The following is a 19,719-nucleotide window of genomic DNA, read 5'->3' as shown; positions in this document are numbered from 1 at the left end:
TGTAACATTTTGTTCAATTATAGACCTAGAGATGCGTTAAGGAAGGCCAGCCTATACAAGTGGCCATCTCTTATGGACTGCAAAACTCAGTCGGCCATTGCTGATGTGTGTATATACAAGTGCTCTCTGTTGGGGCAAGGAGTTCACATTAATCAGATGGGGATCCATCACTAGGGTTTTAACCCAGTTTTCTGTCATGGCTGTAGTCAGTCTCAAGAGAAGCAGCTGGTGCTGAGTTGGGCCTGGGTGTGGCTGTCTTGAGATAGTAAACGATACCTAGTGATTGTCTTCTCTGATTACATTATTATTATTTCATTTGCTCGGCAGACCCAGTCATCTAAGGTAACTTGCATGACTTTTTCATGTACCTTATTGATACAGCTGGTCTTTAACCAATTAGGTCAGAACAAGGACTACGGAAAATGGCAGTGATGCATTCTATGAAGGGCTTAGAACTGACAATCCGCTGGTCACTGAGTATTGTTAACCTACTCAGTGTATTGCTGTTGGTTAATATGGATTTTGTAATGGTGAACTGTATTTGTATTGTACTGGAGAAACAATTAATGTTGTGGTCGTTTGTCATTGGCTTGAGAGCACTTTTAAATATCCTCATTTGACAGAATATTAACTTTCACCTTGGCGAAGGCCGAAGCCGAAAACATAGTTGTATTTTTATTGGTGAAAGCAGGTCTGTCCTGTGGTAGGCCCCATAGTGTGGCTGCTCCGTCAGCAGGGATGGTGATCGGCACGGTTGCACCAGCCACAGGCTCGGTTCGAGAGAACTGAAACGGCGTTTGTGCTGTCACGGATGGGAAGCAGGCTGCCGTGTCTGGACATGACAGCGAGCACACGGTGCGCGCCGAGCTGAAACTGCGAGTCTTGGCCACCGCCTCAGGGTTGAAAACGAGAGGACTGCTCCGTCCGCGATCCCCCTGCCCTCTTCGCCAGTGTCAGACGCGCTGCCTTTCCTGCTCTGTTCCTCTTTCTCTGCATCTCTTTCTGCTGTTTCTCCCCCAATCCCTCCCTCTCTCTTAACAAAATGCAAATGACAGTATCTGCTGAAGCCTTTGCTGGTTCTGTGCTATATTTTATATTCTTTCATTAGAATATCATATTGTTTGGTTACTTCTTATCCGTGACGAAACTATTTGACCTCTATCACAATCCTTCATGTTGCCTTGGAAACTTACATATTGAAGTGTTGATTTTAAAACACCTTGCAGAAACATACTAATAATTACTATTGACATTAATATGAAACACATACAGCATATGGACTCCTTTTTGATTGAGTGTGTTTCAGCTTGATTCCTTGATGACGATGTCTTAAACAGGTTATGTTTTGATACAGGTTATGTTAGTCATGTTATTGTAATGGTATTGAATCCATTTGATTCTTCTTTGATCCGTGGCTAACGGCAGTGCTGTCCATCTCTTTCTGGCAGTGTGCAGGAGAGGAGAACTGGGTGGACAGCCGGACCGTGTACATCGGGCAGCGGGAGCCCCCGCCTGGGGCTGAAGCCTACATCCCTCAAAGGTTCCCTGACAACAGGATCGTCTCCTCCAAGGTAACCCAGCGGTCCGTCCAATCGCACACAGCGCTCGCTGCCCTGGAATCCTGTTCTGTAACGTCCTCTGAAAGATCCAGGTCCCCTCACATGACAGAGTGCCGCAGATTGGCATTGCTGTGACACGGTTCATCTTTATGCATAGTGACATAGCCCTCATGTGCGGAATGTCATGGTTGCCACCTTCATCAGCCTGCTGTCTGAGGTGGCCAATCCCCTCGTCGTGGCTAAGCACATTCAATAGCAATCTTGTGATGATATTCTATTTTAGAGCAGGTGTGTCATGCTGAGCTCCCGGAGGGCTATGCGTGTGTGCTGGTTTCTTTGATCTGCTCTCTGTCCTTGATTACTTCTCATATTGTTGCTAGAAGGAAATCAGTTGTTTAATGCTAGGTAATAAGTCACAGTACTTGGATGAATTTAATGCCCTTTCTCCAAACAATTGAGAATGCTAGCTGTATCGACTATTTATTCACATTCCTGCAAATAATAAATCATAGCTGAAGATTTTTTTCACTGTAAATATTGCACTCCTGTGTATTCTGGAATCGAAGTGGGGCAATTAAGTCTGCAGAATTAACTGGAACAAAGAAGCACTGTAGGCCCGCAGGTAACGAGCCTGACACCCTTGATTTAAAGTGACTTGCTGCATGTTGTTTTCCTTTGTGACTTTTGTCAAAACATACTTGAGTGAAGTGGAAAGTGTCAATGTGTCACTAAGCTACCACTGCTTCACTTTGAGGGACTTTTGAGAGCTTTTCTAAGGGGAAAGGAAGGAGTGCCTTCCTGGCAGGTAGAAATGCTGCCTTTGAGGGTGTGATGAAAAAACTTCAACACAAGGAAGACCATCTGTGTGTCCTGTATATCTGATATGTGTGAGTGTGTGTATTTCTGTGTGTGTGCACCTATGTTATTCTATTAGTAATAGTATCTACCTGCATGTATAGAATGCTTTGAATAACTGGTTTGTTGCTGTTTTTTTGTAGTACACCTTCTGGAATTTTGTCCCGAAGAACCTGTTTGAGCAGTTCAGACGAATTGCAAATTTCTACTTTCTCATCATCTTTCTTGTTCAGGTGAGATGTGTAATTCTCCTGATAGTTATGATCTATAATGCAGCTCTCAGTGTGCTGTGTACAGTATTACCCTGTGGTGATGTCTCTCTCTCTGTCTGTCCCTCTGTCTGTCCCTCCTCCTGTAGCTGATCATTGACACACCCACCAGTCCCATCACCAGCGGCCTGCCCCTCTTCTTCGTCATCACCGTTACTGCCATTAAACAGGTGAGATGTACCACACACATACACACACGCACATACACATACGTGCACATACCTGCACACATGCATACATGTACACATGCACAAACACACATGTGCATGCATGCATACTGGAAAGCACATGCACACACACACACACACACACAGATGCAGAACCCTCCATGCTAAGTGGTGTATAAGTCATGTCCATCTGCATTTGGTTGAGGCTCAGTGAGTATTGTAGCTGAGAGGGAGCTGTACCTTGCCTTTCCCTGGACAGACGGATGCCAGGTATGTGAACGAAACTGACACAGCTGTTAAAGAATGTAGCAGCAGATGATCTCCAAATCACACAGGCTGTTTTGCAATACTGTTCTCAGCTCTGTCAGGAAATCACAGCTAGAAGCCTCACGCATGACGTGCTCTTCTGTTGGAAAGCTGGAGACATGGAGGACAGTGTGTATTCTGTGCTGCTCACAGAACACCTGAGAAGCCTGGGAGGTGAAAGCACATCGGCTTTTCCTGCTCTCTTGCAGTGTGCCACGATATCAGCTGTTACACGCTAAAGCACAGGCCTCAGGTGCAGCACTGCTGGGGTTCCTCACCACCATGTGTACGATATGTGTACAGCTTCTCAGAGCTCACCTGCAGGGTGCAGATATGAGGTGGCTGCAGTAATCTGTGAGAAGCTCTCTGTGGTTGTGGGTACAGTTGTGTGTGGGTAGGTAGTTGTCAGTTGTTGGCTGAGTTGTCAGTTGAGTCGGTTCTGGTCATAAGAGGGGAGAGTACATGCTGATGGTTATTATTGGGGTTTATTGTCTCTTTTTGTCTCTGTCAGTGATTTTGGTGTGGTTTTTGATGACATTTTGCATCTGACTTACACAACAGTGTACACTATGGTTCAGTGTTATGAATATGTGTGGATTTTGGATCAGAGTGATGAATCAGATTTGGATTTTGTCAGTGCTTCAAATTGAAGTTGAGGATCTTATTGGTGGACAGACACACACACACACACACACGCACAGACACACATATTCTGGTCTGGAAAATACGTAATATTATTGTATTTTATTTTCAAATATTTTTGTAGCAGGTTACTGCCATTGAACATTAAAACATTATGTGGCAAAGAGCAAGACACAATAAACACTGTGCACCACCAGATTTGACAGATACAGCCATATCTATAAAATACACAGCACCTTTGGCAAAGAAAGCCAAGGCATTATTGAAGCATAAATCATAATGATGGCACAATACATATATAAACCGGAAAAATAGGTCACTCTCTTGCAAATAAAACTGTAGGAACATACCACTGGGTTTCATAGGGGTTCTGTAAGGACTGGTGAAAGTAACTTGCCTAGATTAACCACCCCCCCCCCACCCCCCCACCCCTTCCCCATCTCCCTCTCAACCCTCTCTCTCTGTCCCCCTTGCCTTCTCTCCTGTCCCTGTCATCCCCTCTCTCTGTCTGTCCCCCTCACCCGTCTTTCCTGTCCTTTTTACCCCCTCTCTGTCCCCCTCACCCCCTCGCTCTGTGTCCCTCACCCCCTCTCTTGTATCTGTGGTCCCCTGTCTCTCTCCCCAGGGCTATGAGGACTGGCTCCGGCACAAAGCAGACAACGCCATCAACCAGTGTCCTGTTCACATCATCCAGCACGGCAAGGTGGTGAGGAAGCAGAGCCACAAGCTGAGGGTAATGGACCCAGGATCAGTGACAGAGGCTACTGTTAAGAGACCTGAGATGAATGGAAAAGAGGCTGTGGTTAAGACTGCTGTGTTCAGATCAGTGGGAGAGAGGCTACTGCTAACAGATCTGAGGTCAGTGGGATAGAGGCTGTGGCTAAGAGTGCTGTACTCAGATAAGTAGGAGAGAGCCTGCAGGTAAGAGCACTCCACTCAGATCAGTTCATCTCAAGATAACTTGCTGAGGTGTTGAATGCGTTAGCGCAGTGTGATATATTTTTAAGAATGAATTAAAATTAATGTGTAGCGTATGTCCTGTAGCCCATGTTTCATTTTTAATTTTGTATTTAAACCACATTTATTGATCTTACCTCTTTGACCATATGATCACAAGAAGACTCACCCCTAAAAGCTACTCTGGTTTAGTATGCTCCTCCGTAGAGCCCCACTGTAGAGCAGTTGGGCTTACGCTTGGCTCAAACTACCGCCCAGCCTCAAATCTGGCAGGAGTGCAGGATGAGTTAGTGAGTGTGCTCGAGTTACTGGTGATGCAATGGAAACCCTGTTAAGCTTTTAGCGGAAGGGGACCCTATTCATTCTACAGGAGTCACACTCTTTAATCCTTGATAGTGGAATAAAGGGCTTGACTAGAATTTATCCAACTGTGAGGTGCAATGTTCAGCGGTCTACACTTTCTCTGTATGATCTGATCGGCGGTTGGAAACTCAGGCTCCTCTTTCTGTACCTCTCAACTCTGTCTGATGCAGTACTGTGGTTGTTTTGCATAATTAACTGTTCAATGGCTTCCTCAAGGGCTATTTTACAGGATGGTTATGAGGAATGCACATTGGTCTCTTGGCTTGCAGGGCATGCTGTGAAATGATGCCTCCAGCACCTGTTGTCAATTTTCCAGATTCTTCTTAGTTGATTAGCATTATTTTGCAGCCAAAGAACGCTTTGAGTGTTTAATTTACAGTGAATATGTGGAAATGTGTCAGACTTACTCCGATGTCCTGTATATAACGGGACTCAGACTTGAGCTTGGAAGCAGCAGGGGGAAAAAAATCCATGTGTTCAGCCCTTGTGGGTTAAGGATTTAACTGTCGCTAAGCCATTCATCTTTCATAATCTCTTATGCAATACAAGATCCTTGGAGAAACTAACATGTAAGGATAACACACATTGGTTTGTTTTCTTATGTAGAGGGATGGGATGAGAGCAAGTAATCGTGCTCCTTTTGGATGTTGTTTCTTTGTAACGTAAAAATAATTAGGCTGTGTTTGTCAAATGAGAAGAGACGCCACAGTGGGGTAATGGGGGAAAGGCTATCCCTATAGCAGTTCATATCACCCAGTGCATGAATAACAACACTCCAGATGTTTGCATTGGGATTAACACTGTGCTTTAAAGTGACTTCTACCCTAAATTGTTTTGACACAGCCTCTGATCCCTGTTTTCCCTTTGATGATGTAATCTGGTTGAGATACGGAACTGTACATTTATCAAGAATAGTGATCCCTGTAAGCCCCTCTGAGCATAAGGCTAAAGTTCTGACAATTACAGTGTAATGCAGGTCTAGTTTTCTTCTGAGTTAAGGTGCAGTCTCAGCAGATGTTGGCAGAGGCTGGAACCAGGGTAGTGCAGTCCCAGTGTGTATGTTCTTGGATGTTGTGGCCCACTCTCTTACATCTGTTGTGAGTGGAGGCACCCCTGTGTATTTCGTCTCAGGTTGGCGACATCGTCCTCGTGAAGGAGGATGAGACGTTCCCCTGCGACCTCATCCTGCTGTCCAGCAGCCGAGAAGACGGCACATGCTTTGTCACCACGGCCAGCTTGGACGGAGAGTCCAGTCACAAGGTAAGGGCACCGCCTCTGCCCCCCCCCCCCCGTCCAGTGACAGACGCGCCAGGCGTGCTGTCAATTTCTCTGGTCCTTGCTGCAGAGGCCAGTGCTGGGAAGATGCGGTATTCATGCTGTAAGGGAACAGAGGACAGTAAACGGAAGCCGGTGCACTCTTCCCTGATGATGAATGGAATGAATTATTAATTGGTGAAGAGGGGGATTTCATAACATTGGGTTAGGTAATGAATACTCTCGGAGAGGAAGAGAGAGCTGTCGGGAGCATGCAGTTCCTGTGTGTCTCAGTAGCGTAGCAGCACACTCCTTCCTGCCCTGGGGGGGGGGTTCCTCTTGGCTGATGGAATGCTTGCTCTCTAAGTGGGAGGGGGGAATGAAGGGGGTGTTTCAGTGCCATTCCTCAACACCCCACTCCCCCGCCCCCCAAAAGGCCTTAGACATCTATGAAGCAGCTTTAGCAGCTGTTCAGAAACTCTCATCAGAATTTATACTCCTCTAAAAAGGCAGCTCTGTGCTGATCGGATCTTGAAAAGACTGACACCATATATGGGAGCACATTTCTCAAACTGCTTGATGTACTGGTATTTCAAATTTTCTAGTAATATTGTTGTTGGTTCAGTATGTTGAAGAAACAAAATACATGTTGACTGTTAAAGTTCACTAGCTGCTAGCTGGCTGGCTACCTCACAGACTAGCAGTCTAGAATAATGGCTAACTGGCCAGTATGCTGTTCTTCAGACAGTAGTGTGGAGGTTCTCTGATTCAGAGAGTCAGGGACATTCCCAGTGCTTTGAGAGATAGAGAGGGAGGGCAAGAGAAAGAGACAGTGAGAGGGAAAGGAGGAGCAATGACAGTAGTCAGGGCTACTTACATCACTCTCTATCTCATTAGAAAGTGAGTGCTAGAAGCAGCACCCCTCAGTGTCTGAACATTGTCTTGTCTGCCCTTCTGACCTGTGTTATTGAGATGTGTGACGTGTTTGTTTAACTCTTTCCCTCTTCCACTGTCTCTCCTTCTCCCTGTCTCCCCCTCCCCTCCTTCTCCCTCACTTTCCTTCTCTCTCCTTCTCTCTCTTCTTCTTTACCTCCCTCTCTCCTTCCCCTTCTCCCTCTCTCTCCTTCTCTCTGTCTCTCTCCCTCTCCCTCCCTCTCTCTCCTTCTCCTTATTCTTCCTCCATGTGCCTGTTTTTCATCCTGTCTTTACTTCCCTCTCTTCCTCTCCTTCTCTTTCCCTCTACTGTCACTCTCTCTCTTCCTACCTCTCTCCTATTCTCCTTGCCTGTCCCTCTCCCTCTCTCTTCCTTTCTCTCCTTCTCCCTCTCTCCCCACAAAGACCTATTATGCTGTGCAGGACACAAAGGCCTTTAACACAGAGGAGGAGCTGGACTCCCTGCATGCCACCATTGAGTGCGAGCAGCCGCAGCCCGACCTGTACAAGTGAGTGACGGGGGCGCCACACAGAACACAAGCAGAGGGCTGATTGGTTCTGAGCTACCTGAGTTAGGGGGACGGTGATCACAGCCACACACCCGCTACCACTTGTATCAGCAGGGAAGGTGACAGTGAGGTGTTATTTGTCACAGGGATGGCTAACCTCTCAGGTCCCTGAACAAGCACACACTCCCACATACACAAACACAGTACAAACACATGAACACACACGCATGCGATCAATTACATATGAATATACAGCCAGGCCTCTGTAAATGCATGTATGCAAACACATGCACACACATGCAAATTCATACACAATTTCATATGTGCAGTCAGATGGTGGGGTGTCACATGACTTTGTTTTATGTTGTTATTTTTTATTTTATGTTATTATTATTCAAAGGTTTTAATAAGAGGAGCAGGCACACCCATGCACATGCATGCACACATGCACGCACACATACACGCGCACACACACACAGGATGCTGAGGAGTACGGGAGACCAAGGCATGAGGCAGAGAGGAGTGTTCAGTGACTGGCGCTGTTTGTTTCAGTGCTGGGTGGCCTTTCTTCCCCTCTTTTTCAGGTTTGTGGGACGCATCAACATTTACCAGGACCGAGACGGGCCCATTGCAAGGTGAGTCCCTTCCCTGTCCTCCTCCGCTCTCTAGGCAGGAAACTGATGGCAGATTAAATTGCCCATTTATTTCAGCCTGTCATTGCCGGAGATAAGCATTAATGAGGCCTTAAGGTGAGCCCTTCAAATGTTCCTTTTAAACATGAATCTGTTCTGTATTTACATCTACGCGACCTTATGGCATGCCTTCTATAATTTACAATTTGATTTTACAATTTACAAATTTTTTAAATACATCTTAAAAAGTGTTCATTTGTGTTAAACTTTCTGCTGAAGTAGATATAAATACACATTTGTCATGTTGCTTCAGATTCAGAGTCCATCTTAATACACATCGATCAGAATATCTGGGTCAGTCAATTGGCTAATTTCCATATTTTAAAAAAGCAGCTTCTGGAAAAGGTGTTTGTTTCTTCCATCTGTATCCTCGAATTTGACTGAGTACCAAAGATCACAGCAGGAATGAACATTGAAAGATTTTTTTTTTCTCTCTGGTGGGTGGGATTAACTCGGTCCCGCCCAGCCATGCCCCAAGACAGCGGGAAACCAATTAGACTGCCAGCATATTGGAGAGCGCCGGGTGTTAATGGAATCCCAGCCTGACTTCTGTGCTTAAACAGAAACCTGCGCGTCGATACTCATTTATCTTAATCCCGCAGCACGCCGTGCAGATGCTAATACTTTTTTTCTCCTTAACTTGAGCTCAGTGTGCAACGTGAGGACAAATTCCACAATGCTCTGCTGCATTCAATAACATATGAACACAGTTACCCTCACTTACGCTCCTGGAGCTTTAGTATCAACCACTTTTATTGTTCAGCTAAGAGTATGGGGTCCATTATGGACATATTTTTGTCAGTATTGTTCAGTAATGTGTGTGGGAATAATTGTGTTTATTTTATCTTGTGGCATTACCTTTTTATTTGTACATGTTATGAGTCATACAGCTTTGATTTGATTTCAGCCTCATTGACAAAAGTGGTGGCAGATGACCTGCCATTTACACAAAGAATAAGATTTTTTGACAATAGGTGATGAACTTTACTTGACTTGATTGCAGTCTCATGATGTCCAAATTCTGCGTTATTCATGACTAATATGCACTGCCTGTCTTTGAGAATAACACTCTCATGCTCCTGTGTGTGGAAATAAAACTCGTATTATTGGGATTCCAGGCCTTTGGGATCAGAGAATCTGCTTCTTCGAGGAGCCACGCTGAAAAACACAGAGCACATATACGGTAATGTGGCATCATAGTCAATATCACAAACAAGGATGAAGCTCCCTTACAGGCCAAGGCTCCCTTACAAGCCAATCAGTTATTCTGTCTCTGCATTTTCATGCTGAGCATGGGGAATTGAAGCAAGTTAGTGGAGCCTGTAAGATTGCAAAAAAATGGTAATTGTTATTACTTATGAAGAAGAATTGCTTTATCGCATTTGAAGAAAAGACATGGATTGGTTTGTATATGGATAAGAAACATTGTGACTTGGTTCTGCATAAACTAGATTTTGGGAAGGGAGGGGTCCAAGGAGAAAGGGTGGCTGAACTTATAGCTGTTAGGTTGCCCATAAGGTATGTCTGCACTAGCTGTTTTGAAAACACAAGGGTGTGCTGCCTTCAAGCTCTGTCCATTGCTGCCACGCCTCTCCCTCTAAATGAGTGTAACTTTTGGAGGGATTTCTTCTGGGGTTCTTGTGGTGGGAGGGCTCAAAATGGACTCTTAAGAGAGACAAGGTTCAGCTTCAAGTCAATGAATGCTCTATGTTGCAATGCAGGACTCTTACTGAAAAACAACAACTTCTAGCTCAGCTGAAGCTTTTGAACGCTGAATGTAGATGTCCCTTTAGACTTCATGAGCTTTCACACTGATGGTTAGAGTTTATCTCCGCTCACCATCTGACACTGATCTCCCTCTCTCAGCTGTGGCCATCTACACCGGCATGGAGACCAAGATGGCTCTCAACTACCAGTCCAAATCACAGAAGCGCTCTGCAGTGGAAAAGTAAGTCACACTGTGTCACTCCTCCCGCACACACTGTGTACTGCCTGCTGTGTAATAGCTTTGAATGTCTGACCGTCCATCAAAGGGGTTCGGTAGCTCTTGTGGAAGCCCTTGCTAATTTACGAGTATTAATCTGTTATATGTTCTACTGTAGTTTCTACTTAAAGGGAAATGTCTGCTGTAATTCATGTGTGTCTATTTCCTGTGCTGACTTCTGTCTTCACAAGACTGTTTCCTGTTTCCTGTTTCCTTCAATAGCTCAGCTAGCTCCCACAGCAGTGCCTTGTAGCTTGGTGCATGCATCATAGGCAGTTTTTTCTACTTCTCTGAGCCTTGACTCTTCAGTTTCCCAGTAACACCAGTAACATGTAGACTTTGGACTGTTCTCAGACAGAGTACACATTCTTCCATGCTCTCCTGAATGTGATTTGTGGAATGCCAGGCATCCATCCATTTAGATTTCACCCAGCAGATCCCTGGTGTCTTGTCATACTCTTCTCTGCCTCCCACTGCAGGTCGATGAATGCATTTCTGGTCGTCTACCTGTGCATCCTGATCAGCAAGGCCATGATCAACACCGTGCTGAAGTACGTATGGCAGGCTGACCCCAACCGGGATGAGCCCTGGTACAATGAGAAGACCGAATTGGAGCGCCAGCGCCACGTGGTGAGTCACGGCTATATTTCCATGAGCTCCCCCACGCTTGCATGACCCCCCACTTCCCTGATCGCCTCTTCCTCCTTCTCACTCTCAGCTGATCAGGGCCTTCACGGACTTCCTGGCCTTCATGGTGCTCTTCAACTATATCATCCCCGTGTCCATGTACGTCACCGTAGAGATGCAGAAGTTCCTGGGCTCCTACTTCATCACCTGGGACGAGGAGATGTATGACGAGGAGCTTGGAGAAGGGGCACAGGTCAACACGTCCGACCTCAATGAGGAGCTGGGGCAGGTATGGGACAAGCATGAGAACTCTAGCATTGAGGAGAGGTCACTGAAGCAACAGAGCTGTACATATGTCTGTGACCATCCGTAAGTCATGTTTGTAGGGGCAGCTTGCCTTATTCTATTCTTCCAAAACATAATTGTTAAATCAGGTCAATAATTTGTTGTTTTGTGTCCAAATGAGCATCAGGGTACACATTAAGTGATTGGGTAAGAAATGAGTTGGAGGCCCAGTGACTCTTGTGTGCAGGAGCTCTGTGAGACCTGGCTGCCCCCTCCTCTTGCAGGTGGAGTATGTTTTCACGGATAAGACGGGCACCCTGACGGAAAACAACATGGAGTTCATCGAGTGCTGTGTGGATGGCCACGTTTATGTCCCTCACGCCATCTGCAACGGGCAGATCCTGCCTGGGGCCTCCGGCATCGACATGATCGACTCCTCGCCCGGAGGGGGAGGGAAGGTGAGGCACGGAGCCCCCCCGCCAGCAGACAAACTCAGGAAATGCAACTGTCAGAAGATTCTTTAAAAAAAATTGTCTTTCATGTCAGTCGTCACAAATATATCCTACTAAACAAAGTAACCAGCTACTGAACATAGAAAAAAAAATACTGAAATAAAGTCATGCATGCAAGTTAGCATGCATGACAAACGGGGGCTTGCTGCCTTGCCCAGGTATGGGACCTGTGCAGTGTGGCGTAGTTGTTAGGAGCAGGGCTTGTAACTGAACGGTTACTTGTTTGATTACCTGATGGGGAACTGCTGGTGCAATATCCAGCGGTATAAATGGATAAAACTGTACCCTACATGTATGTAAGAAACTCTGGATAAGAGTGTTTGCTTAATGATAACAATGCAGTGTAAGGTGATTGTAGTTTACCATGAATTTAAACTCAGCAAATATTTTCCTTCAGTTGTCATCAGGCGTGTTAATCTCTCGTTATGTATTTTTAGTTCCGTGAGCATTGCCCCAGACAGTGCGCTGTTGAGTACGGCTCTGGAGGTTCACTTCCAGCGATGCCGAGCCCTCTCTGCGAGGGAGTTAATGCAGCCTGCAACAGATAATTGAATCAGCCTGCTGGATGACAAATTAGTGTGGGACAAGAACGGCGGACTCTGAGAGGTGGAGAATTTGAGTCTTATCCAGGCTTCTCAGATGCTGCTGGATTTGTTTTCCCACTAGCTGAAAAGGATGGGTAGTGTGGAGTGAATCCCGTCCCCTGCAGCTGAAGCTTGGCTGAGCAAACACAGTTTGTTATGGTTTAACGCAGTGGACTCCAACTGGCTCCTCTCCAGGCATATAGTATAAAGATGGAGGTGGCCGCTGAGTTGAGTCGGAGAGGGGGGGGGGCGTGGCAGTGTGTATTCAGTGCATCATGTGGGGGGGAGTCGTGTGATTAGAGTGTTTTTTTGGGGCACTATATGTGTACTCTCCATGCTTTGGCAGTGTGTTGATGGTGATTACATCCTTTGTGTGTTGCATTAGTGTTACAGTACAAAGACTCTGTGTTTAGGAACTTATATCTATGTTCTGTTGTGTCTCTGTATACTTGTTATTGTTGGTGTTTTATATTTCTATGGCTGTTTCCCTCCATGTTCTGTGTTTGTGTGTTTTCCTCTGTGATGTTTCTGTGCTTCTGTGTGTTGTTCTCTGTGTGATGCTTTTTGTGTCTGTCTGTACTTTGTCTTTCATTCTGTGTGGTTTGTGTTTCTCTGTCTGGTTTGTGCTCAGTCATGCTTAGCTCCATCTACATCCCTTTGCCCCTCATTGTGTACCTTAGAGCCACCTAGCCTGGTACCTCTGTCTATCCCAGAATGCTTTGCTTTCTGCAGAGCGATGTGCACCTGATGTGCGACGATGCTGCATGTAAGAGGAGATCGGACACTGATACCCCTCTGTCTGGATAACGCTCCAGTAGAGCGCCCTAGCATACTGTGTCAGGGTTTACATGCTGGCAGCACAAGTGGAGTCACACTGAAGTGACGGCAGAATGTCACCCACACCCCAGTGTCCATGTCACTGCCTTAAGAAGCCTGTTTCATTCCCTGTGTGTCATTCCCTTCTTTGCCTGGCTCTCACCGTGTGCTGGTACAATTTTTGATATGGAGGCGTGACGTGTAACGTGTGACATGTGTGACGTGTGATGTGCCCCGTGTGTCTCCACAGGAGCGGGAGGAGCTCTTCTTCCGGGCCCTCTGCCTGTGCCACACGGTGCAGGTGAAGGAGGAGGAGACGGTGGACGGGATCAAACGGGGCATCCACCAGGGCAAGGCTACCTCCTTCTACATCTCCTCGTCCCCTGACGAAGTGGCCCTGGTGGAGGGCATGAAGAGGTGACACCCCCGCAGCCCCCCCCCATCACACCTGTCCTCCCCATCACATGGCGGTGACCTGGGATTAGCCGCACAGCTTGGGTGTGTCTGCACACTGCAAGCCTCTTGTTCGGTTCTGTGACCAGCGCGTCTCCTCCTCTGTTCTCTGCAGGCTGGGTTTCACCTATCTGCGGCTGAAGGACAGTCACATGGAAATCCTGAACAGGGAGGATGAGATAGAAAGGTTAGTCTGCTCTGCTGAAATGCTTTTAGATGTGTGCCTGTGTATGTGAGTGTGGTGTACTTTAATAGCACCCAGTGTAGATATAGCAGAGCATGTCCCAGCCTAATGCATCTGCTGTGTGGATAAGTTTGGGTTTATGTGTGCCTGTGTGTGTGTGTGTGTATATGAGTGTGGTGTACTTTAACAGTATACAGTATAGATTTAACAGAGTCCCTGCCTGCTCAAATCAGCCACACACTGGATTTGTCAGGGGTCGTGGAGTTGGGAAGAGTTATGAAACCTAAATCTCTCTGATAAAGATGGCAGCTGGGAATGGGCCGTGTGTTGACTGACAGACGTATCTACTAAGGAAATACATAACATGCAATAATCAATACTTATCATGTTACCATTTATGTAAGAGCTCACTGTAAGCTGTCAATGAGAAGCTCTGTTGGTCTATTTATGTATCTGTGAGAAAGAGAGAGGGAGAAAGAGAGGAAGGGAAAGAGAGAGGGAGAGCAAGCAACAGAGAGGGACAGAGAGAGAGAAAGAGAGAGAGAGAGAGAGAGAGAGAGAGAGAGAGAGAGAGAGAGAAATGCTTGGCACAAATTGAAAACAGATAAAACTATAACAGTTGTATTTTTCATTCACTTATCTGTGATATAATATCTGGCATTAATCTTTGATGTATTTAGCATTTCAGTAACACAAGTTCTTTTGGCATGTAAATAAAGCATATTTTAATTTAAATTTGAGAGAATGAGCTTGAGAGACAGGGGAAGAAAGACAGCCAGATGTGTGTGAAGCTTTCCCCTTATTTAATGTAACAGAGACAGCTCTGCTCTATCCGGAGCGGAGTGCAGGTCAGATGGGTCCTCTGCTCTGCTTGTTGAGTCTCACGCTGCAGGTGAGCTTGTTTCTATGCCAAAGTGGCTGCAGGGCTTGGCAGCCGCCTGTCCTCACCTGTTAGACATCAGCGGAGATCAGACACCGCGCCAAGGTGAGGATCAAAGAGCGCGTCTAACCCATCGGACAAAATGGGTCCTGCTGCTTGTGTCTTTGATGTCTAGCTTTAAAAGTCACAAGCCACATTAAGAAGCAGCCACCGTAGGGAGGGAGACGGGTGGTTTCTCCATGCCATGAAGCCCTCAGACACGTTGACCTTGGCCTCCTTCTCCCTCTGGTTTTTGCTAGCGTGTGCCTTCCATTAAGGCCTCAACAGCTTCCTGTTGTGGAGGATTATGGGCCTGCCCAATGCTGTCCTTGCACAGTGAGTGACGCGTGACCCTGTTTTGGTTCCAGGTTCGAGCTCATGGAGGTGCTGAACTTCGACTCGGTCCGGAGGAGGATGAGCGTGATAGTGCGCTCCAGCACAGGTACTGCACCTGGGCAGGGCAGCGGGCCACTGCTCCCTGCATGCATGCTAGTGAGGCCTCGAGGCCCACAGGTCTGTTTGTACCGTACAAAGTGTGCCCTGACTGTATCTGGGCCAGCGGGCATGCTCGCGCAGTCGGAGGGCGGGGTCTGTGTAAGTGGGTCACTGGCCAGATTGCGTACTAATGAGCATGTGCTGGTGAAAATCCCAAACCTGACCCACGTGTTCTGCTCCTCTCCTGACCAGGGGAGTACTACCTGTTCTGCAAGGGTGCCGACTCCTCCATCTTCCCCAGGGTCGTCTCGGGCAAGGTGGAGCAGGTCCGAGCTCGGGTGGAGCACAACGCTGTGGTAAGGAGAGACGGGTCATCCTACAGTTGTTCAGTCTGTAGTTTTAAACAGGCGGGGCTTTATGGAGGAATTTTGCTAAGCACCTTGTTTAATGCTGTTTTGTTCACTTGACAAGGGTGTTTTAAAATCAGCTGACACAAACCACTAGTGAGTATACTGTTCATTTTAGGTAGGCACGCTAGGTTTTTGCCTATAGTTGACCCAGTGAGAAAGCACAAACACACATTGTTAGCCCCAGTCAGTCGAGGGTTTACAAGAGGGATTCCCCCCGGATACACTACTCAGTTGACCGCTAGACACAGGACTCTCCCCGGTTACAGTTCTCCTGTGAGGATTCTGCCAACCCACTTCTGTAGCTCGAGGGGCACACGTTTGACCAGGGGCTGACTTCAATTCAGGCTCCCCGCAGTTGCTCCTGGCCCCGGTGCTGACCCAGTTCTATGGCTGACAGAGATGATCACATTCCCGTGGCAATAGTTGAATGAGGTCATGAACCTGCAGGTCCACCTGTTTGGTCAGAGGGTTGGTCCCTGCCAGTAAACCGGGACTACACTGTGGCTAGGCCACAACCTTTCATGACTGTGCATTAAGTTTATTTTATTCCTTGAGTGGCAAAATAATAACACTGTGGCACTCTGGTGTTGGATACCACTTGTTCTGATTGACGCCACTCGAGCCCCTGGTGATAGGAAGTGGAGGGTGCTCATTCAGGCCTCTCTTGACCCATTTCCCTGCCTCTCAGGGGGACACCTAATGCACGCCTCTCCCTACTCTCACTCTGCACTGTCAGTCTCTGTGCTGCTTGCCAGAATATTCATTTTTAACATATTACTTTTAAACACTTAACTGCTGGGCCTACTTACCAACATTCACTCCAGGCTGCAAGAAAACTCATGCAGAATGTGAACAATGTACAACAAATATACAGACAAGAACATTACACTTTTTACATTACATTTACATTTATTCATTTGGCAGATGCTTTTATCCAAAGAAACCTACAAGTGAGGCAAAGTACAACACAAGAAAAGGCCATACAAGGAGTCACAATAGTAGAAGTGCTGCATTACCAAGTTGAAATAGTTGGCCAGACAAGGTACAAGCTGGCTGGTAGAGACACAAGTGCATTAAACCATTACATTTGAAGTTCTTTTTTAAAGGAAAAAGGGAGTTTAGGACTTAAGAAATTGCTTTAGGTGGTAGTGATTCAGGTGATCAGGTGAGTGCGGAAGAGCTGTTTTTTCAGATGTTTCTTAAAAATAGTGAGGGACATAGCAGAACGGATGAAGTGTGGAAGTCCATTTCACCATCAGTTCGGGGGACAATGGCAGAGAGGCTTCTGGATAGTGATTTTGTGCTGCAATGTGACGGGACCACCAGGTGGCTTTTGGTAGCAGAGTGCAGTGGTCAGGAGGGAACATGGGCTTGTAGTTGCGCTTTCAGGTAGGTAGGAGCAGTTTTATTGGTTGTTCTGAATGCAATCAACAAGACCTTGAACTTGATGCGGGCACCTACAGAGAACCAATGGAGCAAGACAAAGAGAGATGCAACGTGGGCCCTCTTTTGTCATTTGAAAGCCAGCCGTGCAGTCGCATTTTGTATCAATTGCAAAAGCTTAATGGTGCATGCAGATAGGCCAGCCAAGAGAGCATTGCAGTAGTCCAGTCTTGAAATGTGCCTGAACAAGGAACTGTGCAGCATACTCAGATAGGTAGGACCTGATTTTCTTGATGTTGTACAGCACAAATCTGCATGGATGCAGTCTGGTTCTTAAAGTTTAGCTGGTCATCAAACAATATCCCCAGGTTCCTTGCAGACCTAGATGGAGTTAGTGCTGTTGAGCCAAGCTGTACGGTGATGTCATGCTGAATGGACGGGTTGGCTGGGATGATGAGGACCTCTGTCTTAGACAGGCTGAGCTGAAGGTGGCGTACCTTCATCCAGGCTGAGATGTCCTAGAGGCAGGTGGAGTGATGAGGCCATGGGGTCATCAGATTGGAATGAGAAGTAGAGCTGGGTGTCATCGGCATAGCAGTGGTAGGAGGAGCCATACGCCTGAATGATTGGGCCCAGTGAGAAGAACCAGTGAGAAAAACCTGACACTCATGACCCAAAAACTGTGAGGCTGTTTGTTTATTGAGTAAGAGTAGCCACCGAGTGCTGGGTGAGAGACGATAGTGAATATCGTCCCTCTCTCTCTCTGCCCAGGAGGGCCTGCGCACGCTATGTGTGGCCTACAAGAGGCTGACTCAGGCCGAGTACGAGGACGTCTGCCACCAGCTGAGCGCTGCCAAGCTCTCCCTGCAGGACCGCGACAAGCGGCTGGCGGAGGCCTATGACACCATCGAGAAGGACTTCATCCTGCTGGGGGCTACCGCCGTGGAGGACAGGTATGTCCCAGCGGCACGAGTGCATCCTGCCCTATTTTGGAGGAGCGTTATATTGCAGCCCCTGCTAATTTCCCTGCTGTGTGATGCACTCTGCATGTGTGGCTGCTGAGACCTGACAGTAGCAGTGCATGAGGACACCCAGGCACACATCATTGCAAGGCATTATGGGTACAAGTCCTCCCACTGCGGAATATTGATTCAGCAGTGGCACATTTGTGCATTCCCACAACAGTGGGCCATAGGCTATCAGCCTGTTTTGTGTCAATGGTAATGAGTTTAAAAGCAGATACTTGCTGGAATTTTTGCATACCAGTGTTTGATTGTGGCTGTGGCCATTGACTGAGCTTAATTGCACAGCCAGTCAATGGAACAGCAGCATTTGGCTCTCCCAACGCTGGATAATGAGTACAAAAGTAATCGGAGCACCGCTCATGTCAATGACTACCAGGCGTTCACTGAATGATGAGCACTGCATATGGGGCTGACAGCACTTTTATGCTGTTGAGGTGGGTAATCTGTTAATTGGAAGCTTAGGTGCAAAGACAGTCATAATCAAATCAAAAACAGAACAAACAAGCATGCAGATCAGTGTAGTTTGGAGTAGTGTAGTCTGGAGATTGCAGAGGCGGTAGGCCTTTCCTTGGAAGTGGTGCACTGAATTAACTGTGGCTGGAAACATAGTTTGTTAAGGGACATGGGCATGGAGGTCAGGTGAGCTTGTAAACCGGTGATTGCAGGTTCAAATCGTGGATGAGATACTGCTGTCATACCTTTGAGCATAATTTTTGATGTGAATGTTAATATAACGTAAATGTACAAAGGGTTTTTACTTAAGATTAAAAAAATGTAAACGGTAAACTGCAATGGGAAAGCCCCAAGGAGGCCACCACTCCCAGACTATATCACACAGGAAAGAAGGGGGTAATAGAATACCTCAGGTAGAACCTACTCTTTCCCCAAAAAGAGCAAAAGAGACCTCTGAAGCACTGGTGAACACTATCTGAGTGGGATATATTGTGGAGCTGTTTATCAGGTGAAGAGCACACTTCCTCAGTGAGGTGTATTATGGAGCTGTTTATGAGGTGAACACTACCTCAGTGAGGTGTATTGTGGAGCTGTTTATGAGGTGAACACTACCTCAGTGAGGTATATTATGGAGCTGTTTCTCAGGTGAAGAGCACGATATTTTGGGCTGCGTTGTCTCACAGAGGAAGAGCACTGAAGTGCAGTCTCAGATATGACTCAGACGGAGGCAGAGCACCGCACGACCACGTGAGAAGGCTCCATGTGAGAGGGCACGCTTGAGAGGGCTCCGCGTGACACAGCACTGCATGCGTGCGGCCCTCGCAGCTCTGGCAGTAACGAGGCAACAGGCCGTGCAGAGCAGGGATAACTCTCAGCAGTGGGGCCCTCTTAATCACACATCTCAGCGCAATGTGACCAACACGCAGCCTGCTCCGCTGCCAAAACGATTACCTCATTTAAGCACGCTGCATCAAGACATTGCAAACCTTCACTTTTAGGTTTAATTTGTGCTATCAATATGGGCAGTTTTCAAGAGAGTAGTCATTACAGAATTACAGCATGCATATGCCATCAAAGAAAGTTCACCATGGATATCTTCCCATTTTAGGTTTTCATATGGCTTAATGGACTTGTACCTTATTG

The 19,719-nt window shown here is 46.8% G+C and overlaps 1 protein-coding gene across 4 annotated transcripts in view; it reads left to right on the top strand.

Moving 5' to 3' along the window:
• Positions 1–19,719, top strand: part of LOC118788760 (probable phospholipid-transporting ATPase IH) — a 67,574-nt gene that overhangs the window by 28,449 nt on the left and 19,406 nt on the right. For all 4 annotated transcript variants that reach the window (XM_036544795.1, XM_036544794.1, XM_036544797.1 and 1 more), the window contains exons 2-18: positions 1,449–1,571; positions 2,558–2,647; positions 2,773–2,853; positions 4,424–4,531; positions 6,250–6,378; positions 7,711–7,814; positions 8,399–8,449; positions 9,625–9,689; positions 10,373–10,454; positions 10,970–11,120; positions 11,209–11,406; positions 11,687–11,860; positions 13,565–13,731; positions 13,883–13,954; positions 15,239–15,312; positions 15,558–15,661; positions 17,870–18,051. In XM_036544795.1, coding sequence (XP_036400688.1) covers positions 1,449–1,571; positions 2,558–2,647; positions 2,773–2,853; positions 4,424–4,531; positions 6,250–6,378; positions 7,711–7,814; positions 8,399–8,449; positions 9,625–9,689; positions 10,373–10,454; positions 10,970–11,120; positions 11,209–11,406; positions 11,687–11,860; positions 13,565–13,731; positions 13,883–13,954; positions 15,239–15,312; positions 15,558–15,661; positions 17,870–18,051 — 1,955 coding nt within the window. The remainder of the gene's footprint in view (positions 1–1,448; positions 1,572–2,557; positions 2,648–2,772; positions 2,854–4,423; positions 4,532–6,249; positions 6,379–7,710; positions 7,815–8,398; positions 8,450–9,624; positions 9,690–10,372; positions 10,455–10,969; positions 11,121–11,208; positions 11,407–11,686; positions 11,861–13,564; positions 13,732–13,882; positions 13,955–15,238; positions 15,313–15,557; positions 15,662–17,869; positions 18,052–19,719) is intronic.

The sequence above is a fragment of the Megalops cyprinoides genome, chromosome 14 (genome assembly GCF_013368585.1).
Source record: "Megalops cyprinoides isolate fMegCyp1 chromosome 14, fMegCyp1.pri, whole genome shotgun sequence".
Taxonomy (NCBI): Eukaryota; Metazoa; Chordata; class Actinopteri; order Elopiformes; family Megalopidae; genus Megalops; species Megalops cyprinoides.
The sequence above is the reverse complement of the archived record's forward strand: the minus strand, read 5'-3'. Positions and strand labels throughout refer to the sequence as shown.